Source organism: Alternaria hordeiaustralica (assembly GCF_023758085.1).
Source record: "Alternaria hordeiaustralica strain BMP 2776 chromosome Unknown scaffold_1, whole genome shotgun sequence".
Lineage (NCBI taxonomy): Eukaryota > Fungi > Ascomycota > Dothideomycetes > Pleosporales > Pleosporaceae > Alternaria > Alternaria hordeiaustralica.
This window is the reverse complement of record NW_026056773.1, coordinates 2,310,150-2,322,200: the sequence shown is the minus strand read 5'-3', so window position 1 is coordinate 2,322,200 and position 12,051 is coordinate 2,310,150. Positions and strand designations below refer to the sequence as shown.

General features: G+C 54.5%; 3 protein-coding genes across 3 annotated transcripts; 1 reads left to right on the top strand and 2 right to left on the bottom strand.

Annotated features, from left to right (window-relative positions):
- Positions 1 to 586: 586 nt before the first annotated feature.
- Positions 587 to 3,622, bottom strand: J4E84_000723 (uncharacterized protein; the record flags this gene model as incomplete). The annotated part of the gene is made up of 1 exon (XM_049383359.1): positions 587 to 3,622. One exon carries the CDS (start codon positions 3,620 to 3,622, stop codon positions 587 to 589), a length of 3,036 nt encoding a protein of 1,011 aa, XP_049248877.1.
- A 1,680-nt stretch (positions 3,623 to 5,302) lies between these two features.
- On the top strand, positions 5,303 to 6,667 carry J4E84_000722 (uncharacterized protein; the record flags this gene model as incomplete). The annotated part of the gene is made up of 3 exons (XM_049383358.1): positions 5,303 to 5,457; positions 5,506 to 5,646; positions 5,698 to 6,667. The coding sequence occupies 3 exons, from the start codon at positions 5,303 to 5,305 to the stop codon at positions 6,665 to 6,667; spliced, it is 1,266 nt and encodes a 421-aa protein (XP_049248876.1).
- Positions 6,668 to 7,900: 1,233 nt separating this feature from the next.
- J4E84_000721 (uncharacterized protein) lies at positions 7,901 to 10,857 on the bottom strand (the record flags this gene model as incomplete). Its single annotated transcript, XM_049383357.1, has 3 exons — positions 7,901 to 8,674; positions 8,729 to 9,689; positions 9,743 to 10,857. The coding sequence occupies 3 exons, from the start codon at positions 10,855 to 10,857 to the stop codon at positions 7,901 to 7,903; spliced, it is 2,850 nt and encodes a 949-aa protein (XP_049248875.1).
- Between the last annotated feature and the right edge of the window lie 1,194 nt (positions 10,858 to 12,051).

Genomic DNA, 12,051 nt, shown 5'->3' with positions numbered 1-12,051 from the left:
CATGGGGATTTCGAGTCTTTTTCTCTTTCAATGCATAGCATGGCGTTGGGCGGACCAGGTCAAAACGGTACTCGGAACCTGGGCTTACTTCGGTAGCTCTCATGGCGTTTATTCTTTTGTGAGCACAGGTCTTATGTGCTCCGCTCGTTGACACTCGAGCAAAGTAATCTGTATAACATGTTCCCTGCAGAGGGGCGAAATGAGAGTAATCATTCATGAATTGTGCTTGTCCATGTTGGTGATCATGTCACGGTTTGTCGATAGATGATCATGCCAGGTTGGTCGACTTGATCTGGTCATCCACATGTCCTCTATTTCAGTAGAGTAGAGGACGTCACGTACGTTGCGAAGAAATACATGATAGTGCATCCACAGTCTCATACATTGACTATACAAGAAGATAAGAAAGAGTTGATACAGACGGCAAGAAAAAATCGCACAAAATCCATGTGAACTCTCTCGCAATGCTACGTTCACTTGAAGCAAAAATGCTTTCCCATGCAAGGTTGGTCTCCAAACACCTCCGCCAATATACACATTCCTATATTCGCCTAAAACCCCACCTTCCATATCCTACACCACCCCATTATTCATCCAGATAACCGATTTTGCAGAATTGGTTCAGACTCCGCACATCCAACTGAGCGGTAAGCAATGCGCCGAGCATGGTCTCTTTCCGAGGTAAGATGTCTGCCTTGACTTTCCACGAGCTACCGTTGAAGTTGAAAATCTCCATGTCGTCGTCTTCATCTTCGTCATAGTCGTCCTCATCATCGTGTTCCATGTGCCCGTTTGTTTGCTGTACGCCCTTGACCAGCGGTTCACCACCCTTTGACTTGTCACCTAGGCGTTTCAGGGTTGATAGCGCGCGATGGACGATGAGCTGGAAACCTTCCCGGTCATGGTCCATGGGCCGTTGGCCGCGGTGATTTGGCGGTTGTGGGGGGTGCGGTATGGCCGCATCGGTAGCGGATAGCGACATGGCGAACTTGAGTAAGCTATGCGCCCAGCCGTCTTCCGACTCGAGCCATGAGCGACAGATACCAGTCTCGGGCCCTGGAGCTAGGCTGGCGAGTATATCTGCCGCCAACATGCCCTGCATCAGGTATGCTTTCCGTGACTCTGCAACACGCGCTTCGAACATGCGCACCTCCTTCGGGCGTGGCTCTTTCATCTGGTACATTTTGTTTTCAATGTAGTTGCGGTCCGGCACAACGGAGATGGCGAGGGCGAAGGAACGCGTTAGGAGGTCGTACGCAGGGATAGATGTTGCCTCGTTGATGAATATTTGCTTGTAGTAGGTCCGGTTGGGATCATCGCGAGCGAGGAGTTTGGCAAGACTATCAACGGCAGAAGGGAGATAGCGGTGGATTTGCGGGTTGAAGGGTGTGAATTTGACAGGCTCAGCGGGTCGCGGAACTGGAGCAAAAGCGCAGAGGAAGTGCAACACGGCGTATGCGTCTTCACGATTTGGCAACACAACCTTCGCGCTTGTGTTAGAGAAGAAGGTGACTACATCCTTCATGAAGTCGAAGGTGTTGATGTGTGATCGTAGCAACAGTACGCGGGTTCCGACAAGCCGTATGAAGTTTGCGAGAAACTTGATTACTGGAGCGCTGACCAAAGAGTCGTGGTTGACTTCGAGGAAAGAAAGGTTTCGGAAGATGGTGGTGATTGCCAGCAGCCGGTCTGCAGTACGGTCGAGCATGTACTCCTTCGTACCAGCCTGTGGGAGTTCTTGTAGTGCCGAGGCTTCCTCGCGACAGTGATGTAGGACGTCCTCGTATGGGGTGAGATCGATGATATCAGTGACTTCGGGATTGTCGTTGCCTAGTATCTCCAGCTGATCTTCGGCGTACTCTACCAGCACTTCTGTCAAGTCGTCGCAGTGCGACAAATTGAACTGGACGGTGTTGTCATACGTTATCCGCGTCAAGGTATCCAGACCCAAGCGCACCTCCGCATGTAGTCCCGACTTGATACTCATAATGATGGCTCGAACGTCGATCACACCCATCTCCGGTAATAACGGAACATTTGGTTTGTAGTTTGTGATTGTGTCGATCATGTTCTTGAAGTTGTCGGAGTCGAAGTCCAGACCTCCCCATGTATCTTGCGTCCGGTAGGCGGGCTGATAGACCCTTGTGCCATCATCTTGCTCGATTACTGGTTTGCGTTTCTCGGGCTCCTCAACGGCGGCCGCGGCTGAATCTGCGGCGGCGTTCTCTTCTTGCTTCATTGGTGACGACTGCGATTGGCCGGGCTCTTGTCCCTGAGTAGGTGTCCCTTCCAGCTGTCTGCTGAGGCTTTTCCGCGCGTTTCCGTCCGGCTGTGGTGTTGTGCCGTTGACGCTTGGTAGCGCTGCATTGCTCTGTAAAGGCGTCGACTGGTGTGGGTGTGGGGAAGGGTCGAGTTGCTGATGCGGCTGTTGGGCAGGCGGAAGCGATTGCCGTTGCTGCTGTTGCTGCTTCATGGCTTCCTGTGATCTCTGTAGTTGCTGCAGATATTCCTGGTGTCCTGCAGGATTGACTTGTTGTCCCGGCATAGTCGGTCTTGTTGGCGACATTTGCTGACCCACAGAACCCATCTGGTTCATCTGGCCCATTTGACCCATTTGATTCATCTGTCCCATTTGGCCCATCTGTCCCATCTGTCCCTGCGGAGGCATACCCTTCTGTTGCATTTGCTGTTGTCTTTGCAGATATGCGGTCTCGTAAAGGCTCAGGTTCTGTTCGTATATCTGGCGCAGTTCGTTGGGGGCGTTTGGGAACTGTTGTGGATGTATGTTCATCATTTGCGCGATTCTGGGCCAACCGTTTTGTTGCGTCACAAATCGATGGCCCTTGAAGCGCATGACGGCCGCGTAAAGGTTCTGAAGATTTGTCGGCCGACCGGCGCAGAGTGGCTGGTGGTTGAAGGGTCTATTATGCTGGGCCATCAGCGCCTGAACGTTCTTAATGAACTGGTTGTATTGCGACTGTTGGTTCTGCGCTTGCCCTTGAGCCTGCATCATGTTCTGTTGCATGCCCGGATGCTGCATTGGGTTTTGCATTGGATTCTGCATTGCGCCTGGCATCTGCGCGCCTGGCTGCTGCCCTTGTCGCGCAGCCATGTTGCTCGCGGCAAGATTACCCAACTGCTGCTGCTGTTGCAGGCGCATTGCGTATTGCCTTTGCGCCTCTTGCTGTCGACTCTGGAGATTTTGTGATAGTTGCACCGACTGTACGGGGAACTGGTTTCCGGAATTAGCATTGAAGGCTTGATTCATAGGTGAAGCCTGGAAGTTCATGGGCGACATCTGCGGCGCGTGGGGATTTTGCGCTGGTGAGGCCGTGTTCATGCGCTGGCCTCCCATCTGGCCGGGCGCGAAGTGCTGGCTCTGCATGGTGGGCGAGGGCGTGTTAGTGAAGCCTTGCTGGTGCTGGAAGCCGAATTGGGCTTGCTGTGAAGGTGTCTGAGAGCGCGATAAAGATAGAGCGGCGCCGGACGAGTCTCGTTTCTGGGGCACCGAGGGCATAGGATTGAACGGGCGCGCGCCATTCATCTGGGGTGTTGCGATTGCGCTCGGGTCAATGAAGCTCGACGGATCGTACATGCCGTTCTGGGGGGATTGGAAGTCCATGATGGTGCGCTACTGCCGCGAGCAGTCAAGAGCGGCGGCGGGCAGGGAGGGGACAGGCGCGTGAAGGCAAGGACGAGGAAGAGAGCGATAGGCGCACGTGAGTGTCTGGGTTGGATATGGCTAGTGGTCCGTCAGCAGGCATGTTGATGTTTAGATGGACGCGCCTCTAGCAGCAGCCCTCCGACGAGACGCAGGCGCAGGACAGGGACGCGGCAGGCGGAGGCAGGATGAGATAATACACACCGGGCGCGACAATAGACCGACGCTAAAAGGATCTTCTCATCAGGGCAGGACGGATAACGAGTGGCTTTGAATGCGGTCGATAACTTGACGCACCGCAGACGCGCTTTGCGGACTATGCGTTGCTGAGAGCGGAGGAAGGAACAGTTTTCTTGGCGGAATCCCAGCCTCTACCTACTCTAGCCTGGTCGGGAGCATCACGAGACCTAGCAGTGTCCGCGACTCCAAAACAGAGCGCACGTCGCCCGCAGAGCAGAAGCAGCCGCAGAGTCTCCAAAACATACACGCAGGCCACAGTCGCATCCGGAGCCGTAGACGCGTTCGCGCGTTGCGACAGACCAGTGGAGTGCCTGCGTTGCCGGCAACTCACAAGCCTAGCCTAACTCAATTTGATTTGATTTCTCCGGGTCTTTGGCCGTCGTGACACGGAAACACACGTCTCTCCACTTATTACATCACTTTGTTCCTGCAGGAAATGGCGCTGTTATCGCACACAGCTGGGCGTCGAGAGTGGGCACACCCAGACCGCTTGACTCTGCGTCGAGAGCCCAGCCAACCGTTGAACCGCCCCAAGCTACTCCCAGAGTCAGCGCACCAGTGTCCTCGTCCGATACTTGACGCAATCCGGCCTCTCTGCTCTGCCCTCGAATACGATGCAAATTCGCAACAATCCTATACCCGTTGGTGATCGGCGCGTCACACGCCAGCAATCTACCATGGCGACTGGGGGTATACATGTCAGATTCGGCGCTTGTGCCATCGTACACACGCATCGAGGCCCATACTCTATGCTATTGTCTTCATACTCTATAATTTTCACAAAGCATTCCCCGATCAATACATGTCAGGTAATTAGTCCCCGGTCGTTGTCGTGAACCGGCGCGGGATTTAAACACTTCAAGGGGGTCAGGTAAAACTAGACTTTAGAGCTGATTCGTACTCCACATCTGCTTCTAGCCAGAAGGAAAGGTCACACCGCGAGTTGAATAACGTCCCTCATACAGGCCCATTGCATAGCTGTCTCGAGCCATGAGCAAGGGTCTTCGACTATCCCTTTAGCATGCCATAGAAGCCTGGTTGCAGTCGGGACGGGTATTGACGCGCAATACCGATGTGTTACAATCTCATAATGTCCTAGTGTATAGGTCTGCCTGCGTGTAATAAGAGCGTCGTGAATTTACTTTTTCACGTGTCGCAACAGATGGCGTCTGAGCTAGCTGGCTGGAGCCCTGGAGTGATCGTCGAGCTCACGTGACGTCGGCGGCACCGCCTCGCATTGCCCGATCGCGCCTTCCATGAGCTTCATCAACATTGCGACACACAAGCACCGCCTTCACCAACATCCCGCCACAAACAATCACCACTGACGAATACTGTCTCTCGCTGCTGATATCCCCCACCGACTTACAACTACACAAAGTCCATCCAGCTACTATCATCATGGCTGATACCGCCATGGAGAACCCGGCCAACACCGTCCCGCCGCACAAGAAGCAGCTCCCGTCGTCGATACCTAACTTTGATACCCTGGAGGGCTTCTCCACCGAGGGCAGCGATGACTACTCGACCTTCAAGAAGCTGCAACGGCAATTAGAGTTCGTAGCGCTCAGGCACATGGAACCGCAGGTGGCTAACAGTCGCAGGTACATCCATCTACAGGAAGAGTACATCAAAGATGAGCAACGGAGTCTGAAGCGAGAGTTGGTGAGGGCACAGGAGGAGATCAAGCGCATTCAGAGTGTACCGCTGGTGATAGGGCAGTTCATGGAGGCCATCGACCAGAAGTAAGCTTCAACACAGGCACAGCGCTTGCGTCATGACACTAACACGCGCAGCACCGGCATCGTACAATCGTCCACCGGCTCCAACTACGTCGTCCGCATCCTCTCCACTCTCGATCGCGAACTCCTCAAGCCATCGTCATCCGTCGCGCTGCACCGCCACTCAAATGCCCTCGTCGACATCCTGCCACCAGAGGCCGACTCCTCGATTGCCATGCTTGGTCAAGACGAGAAGCCAGACATCACGTACGCCGATGTTGGAGGTCTAGATATGCAGAAGCAGGAGATTCGGGAAGCTGTTGAACTGCCGCTCACACACTTCGACCTCTACAAGCAGATCGGTATCGACCCACCGCGCGGTGTACTGCTATACGGACCTCCGGGTACAGGAAAGACCATGTTGGTCAAGGCTGTAGCAAACAGCACGACCGCGTCCTTCATCCGTGTTGTCGGTTCGGAGTTCGTACAGAAGTACCTGGGTGAAGGCCCACGTATGGTTCGTGACGTGTTCAGAATGGCGCGCGAGAACTCCCCATCCATCATTTTTATCGATGAGATTGATGCTATTGCCACAAAACGTTTCGATGCGCAGACAGGTGCCGACCGAGAAGTTCAGCGTATCCTGCTCGAGCTGCTCAACCAGATGGACGGTTTCGACCAGACGTCCAACGTGAAGGTCATCATGGCGACGAACCGCGCGGATACCCTCGACCCTGCGCTGCTCCGACCCGGTCGTCTCGACAGGAAGATCGAGTTCCCTTCGCTACGCGACCGCCGTGAGCGCCGTCTTATCTTCTCCACCATCGCTAGCAAGATGAGCTTGTCGCCTGAGGTAGACCTTGACAGCTTGATCGTCCGAAACGACCCCCTCTCCGGTGCCATCATCGCAGCTATCATGCAGGAAGCGGGTCTGAGGGCCGTGCGCAAGAACAGGTACAACATTATCCAGAGCGATTTGGAGGAGGCATACACCAGCCAGGTCAAGGGTGCGGCAGAGGCCGACAAGTTCGATTTCTACAAGTAAGCGCATCGCTACTTGTAAGGGACTTGAGACGGGGCATGCGCCATTGTACTACTAGATAGACTAGGCCCTGGGGTCTCGTACCCTATGAGGGTATATACCGTGGTCGCTTGGGTAATGCATGAAACAACATGAATATCACCTTGACTACGCCTCGATTGCTGTTGTGTGATCTAGACGTTGCGTTTCATCTAGACCAGGGCTTGTGCACTACTAAGCTACATCCTTTACGTTCGGGTAAAAGGAAGTGGAAGAGAATATTCCTATGTTTACTACATCGGGCGAAAACACCCCATGTTTTATCCACTCAGTCCTTGGCTTACTGCGTCTGTCGGATTGAACATGTCTTCAAGCATGGCTGTATTGTTCTAATTTGGCAAAATATGTCAAGATGGTCATTGATTTGCTACTCCGGTAACAATGTATATACACATGACGCAAATCTTGTTGTCGGTAAGTGAGTAAAGTTGAAGAATTATATGACGTACCAACGTAGACAATAGACTATGCAGTACAGTACAGGGCAGTTCTTGTACACGGGAAAAATTTAGGTATTTCACGAGATTTTGCTTGATAATGTATCTAGTACACTTCCTACGTTGACATGGATCTTGTGTCGCCATCTATAAGCCATTTTAGTTACACACCATCAAGATCAATGGAGACAAGGTTACTTAATTATATGCATTTATAACTTCTTTCGTCTATCTACCAGATATGCCACCAAACGCTCCTTTCTGTCAGCATACCCGCTTCTCCTTCCCTTTCCCACGCCGTCTCTTCTTGGTATCACCGGCAACTCGCAACCAAAATCCACCAACAACTATTATTGCTGCGTCTTCCTCCTCCATCCACCCGACTAGAACTATCCTACAAAGACACGCAGCAGCGGCAACCGACTCCACGCACTAGCACCTCAAGCTCGGCAAAGACAGAGGCAAAGGACAACAATTGCACCGCAGGCCATCCGTTCCATTCCGTGATCCAACAATAAGGGAGAAGAGCTACATATCTCCCAGAAAGGAAAGAGAAAAGAAAAAGAGAAAAAATGTGACAAAGGAAAAGCAGGAGCGACTCGACGCCCTATAGTAACGGGCGGCGGCTCATGGTATCATGCATTCGCGACGCAAGGGAGCGACAAAGGAAAGGTCCGGTGGATTGCCAGACGGTATGCAAAAGGCGTTGTATGAGAAGTTATGGTGAAATGACGAGTTCGGTACAGATTCGTTAACCAGTTTAGCCGACCCTGATAGTGGTCTCTAATGGCGTGCGCGGTAGATCTTTATCCAAAGAGGCTCTGGGTATACCTCCCCTCTTGTCCTCCTTTGGTGGTGTGGGTGGTCCAGAGTGCCTGTTGGGCATGTATTCGGCGTCCTTTGCCGGTGTAGGCGGGCGCCCATCGCTACTCGCGGTGCCAGAGTCCTTCGGCGGTGTAGGCGGCGGTCTTCCCTGTGCATGATCCCTTTCCCTGGATGTAGACCTGGCTCTGGCTTCAAGTCGTGGAGGGCCGAGGTAGGGCGCTCCTGTGGGTGGTGGTAATGAGGACTTCTCGCTACTCGTATTGGCAGCATGGCGATCTGAGGCACTCCGGTTGCTGTGCCCGCCAACACTTGAAGATTCACCGGCCTCTTCCACCACAGGCAGAGTGGTCCCAATCTCTCCTCTTTCCGCCGACGGACTACGTACTGCCCTCAAGTGTAGATTTGGTACGTTTTCTTCACCATGACCTTGTCGCCGCGAGCGGTCGGCTTGATGCTCGGCCTTCTCCAGGACACGGTCGGTCGACGATCGCTGCGCAGCAGTCGCATTGACACCGTCAAGCGAGAGTTCGTTGAGATCGTTTGTGGCCTCTTCCATCTTCTCACGCTCGGCCGCTTCTCTAGTCTTGGTGACACCGCTGATGAACTTGATGAATCGATCGCCGTATCGCTCGGGAGGTATAGCAGATATTTGAGACTCGGTATTAGCAATGCCTTTAATAAAGTGCTCCATACGTTTGATGAAAGAGTACTGGAGCATAATTAGTATTTGGCGAGGCCTACGCACTGTACGCTGCAAACTTACGTGTGTCAGACAGTCGATAATGCCAAGGTAGTATATCTCCTCTCCGGGGGTTTCGTCCTCGTGAGTGGCTCGGAAGCCACCATCGTCAGAATAGAAGTAGAAGTTCCGGTTAGGATCTTCCAACTCATTCGGCATCTTGCTAGACGTCTGACCCATGGGTACTGGTTTCTGTGTCTTGACCATCTGCCTCAGTTCCCTTGCTTTCCGAGCACTCTCCAACTTCGAAGGCGTCCGCATAAGCTGATTCGGTTGGGGCTCTGGTGCCTCCTCTCCACCTGGTGAAAAGACCTTGAGTGTCTTGTCTCGCAGGTTCTCCTCGTTACCCTTTTCCAGGTCGTGGATACCAATGAGGAGCGAGTAGTCCATTATGTGTAAGCGCTGCAGCAACTTGACGTCTCTTTGCATCTGCTCGATGAACATCTTCTTCTTGGACGGCCCTAACTCAAGATGCTGGTTTCTGCGTAACCAATTGAGGTCCTTCAGTGTCGCGCGGGGGTTGGTTGCCAAGTTCTCTTCCTTAAAGTCTCGCCCAATGGTAGAGCCCTTGAGGTCGAACGTGCTGTGGATGTCTCGATGCGGGGGAAACAGGTTGTTCATGACGACGAAGTGGATTTTGCGTCCATAGGGTATCTTTACGCGATGCAGGCCGTAAAACTGGGAAAGAAGAGTGTTTGGGTTCTCTTGCACGTGGTTGTAGTAGTCCTTGAGAATCTTGCGGAGGAACTTGTGTTCAGCGTGGTGGATGGTCTTGATAATGTACTTGTAGTCGCGGGAGAAATAGAAGAAGCTGCCACTCTTACCGGGAGAGCCGAGCTCGGAAAGGATGTATTTGCTGGTTAGCGACACGAGATAATCGGCGGGGTCGAGCTTGAAGGTAGTGCGGAGATGGCGGAAGACCCATGGTGCATAGTCCTTGAACTTGAAGTCGTATTTGGCGGAAGGAGTAAGCTCGTTACCAGTTCTGTCAAAGTGTCAGTATTGTGCGAATGAGCAAAGATCAGAGGTCTGCCAGACGAAGTGGAGATGAACTCTAGCAGGTACTTGATGTTGCAAGGAAAGCCGGCCGGCACGTACATGTCAAACGAGAACTTGTGCTTCGCGTCAAAGTCGGCATCAGTGAGATCTCGGTCCATCTTGGCGTTGGTTCGCGAGACGGTGAAGCGGATACCCGTCAACATGTTGTAAGCTGTGACCCAGTTGACGTGGTTCTGGTCGACCTTGGTGCCTACCACGACGCGGTCTTCGTCTTCGTCCTCCTTGCGCTTCCGCTTGCTTGCTCGCTTCTGGCGGATGTGCTCAGCCCAGCGCGCGGCCTCATCGTCCTGGGGCACCTCGTCGAGATGCATGTCGGAGTTGACGGAGCGTGTGGTCCGACGCACAAGCGACATGGAGCCTCTCCGTTTGTGCGGTGTGGAAGGCGAGAAGCGTCCACTAGCGCTGATGACGTCGTCGGTGTTGTTCTGGGGTTCGCGGGCGCGCGATGTTTGCAGCTTGGGGACCTCGAGGGTATGACGTTGCTGCAGACGATGAGGTTGTTGAGAGGGGCTGGGGTTGTTGTGGTTGAAGGCAGGCGGGGAGGAGACGCGATGCGCTTGGCTCGGTACCTGCAGACTGGACGTGCCCTCGTCGGGTTGGGGCTGCGGCGACGGCGACGTGGGAGGATGGGAGACGGAGCCGACGTGCGGAACATAGAAGTCCCTGCTTGCTTCTTTGGTGCCGTCCTGAGCATCGATCTGGCCGAGCTCGACGTGCGTGGTGCTGCCACAGAGGCGGTCCTTGGTCTTGCTGCTGTGTATCGAGGCGAAGTAGCCGTCGTCTCTGCTCGGGCGCTCGCTCGACTGCCTCTGCGTGTCGAGCGACTTGGTGTTGGAGCTGTCGGCGTCCATGTAGTCTCCTCTGCTCCGGGCATGACGTGCGTCGTCCTGGGACAGGCGCTTGTCGATGCTCGCGGGCCTGGGTGGGCGGCCGTTTGCCATGGGCTGCATTCCATTGGCCATCTTCCCGTTCATCGCGGCAGCGGTGCCATTGGGGGGCGAGCGGTCCGAGGGCGAGCGCGCGGGGGGAGGCGGTGATGTTTGAGCATGTGCAAAGGAAGAGCGGTCGGTTGCTTCGGCGCCATACGAGGGCATCATCTGCGACTCATGGATGGTTACGCTCATCAAAGAGGCAGCCTTTCCCGAGCGCTGCGGAGGAGGGGTCGGCGGAGCGTGAGAAGCCAGTGTGTGCGTGCGACGTGTGGCTGGTGAAGGTCGGGTTGGGCGTCGTCCGGGGGATTGCGTAGTGCAGCGCCGGCAGAGACTAGGTACCAGAGCGGAGCAGAGCAGAGCAGAGCGGCGCTGAGGGGAGGCAGCGGCGGGGCGGCAGGCACTGGAGCAATGGGGGTCGTGATAAGAAAAACGGTGGGCGCAAGAATGGGCGTGGGTGTGTCGGCGGCCAGGAGTCGAGTCGAGCTGTGATGCTCGATAGTTGGCACTTCGCTCAGCCCTTTGCTCGCCGGGCGCGATCCGACTTCCGTCTTGCGCTAGCCTTGGCAGGTGGACAGTGCCTTATTGCGCGCTGCGAAGCCACCAGCAACATGACCACGGGCCCGGCTCCTGCTGCATCACGGCAGTTTCAATGCAGTCGGACATGCTGGGCCCCATTCACCACTGCATTGCGCTGCTTTTGACGCCCCAAAGGCCCCATCGCTGCGATACTTGGACATGTTGTCTGCGTTGCGCGCGCCCGTAGAGGGAGATTGCGCGTCTGGATTAAGAACAGGCGGCATGCATCCCTCAGCCACACCAATAGTCCCAGCAGCCCGGGTGCGGCGTCATGCTGTGGCTCGCAATCACCCTATTCTTAACCATGGCGTGCCAAACTGAAGGTTATTTTCTACACCAAGCTGCACCTTGCTATTGCTATTGCTATGCAGTCCCCATCCATGCAGCCCACGTTGTCGCCCCGAGCACCGGACAACAGAAGAGGCGAGCCGGCCTTGCCCTGCGCCGCACGCTGCCCACTTGTCTGTCTTCGGCTCTATTTAGCTCCAGCTCCACTCCCAATCTCCTGGCTAACCCAGCCCTGTTTTCGTCCGCCCATCACAGAATGCGCAACACCTGGGCGACCAAGTAAGGGTCCAGTGCTCCATCAAATACATGTCCTCCCCGCAATGTCCAGGCGTAGACACATCTGACCAGTCTGGAACATCCTCACACTCGACAGTGCATCTCTGTTGAGCAGTGCGCACTCGGGGCCAACATTGAAGATCCGCGCTCTCCACGCTAGCCATCTTTGGCTTCCCTTTATGTGCCCTGCACGCCAACATATATACCCATGCTTGA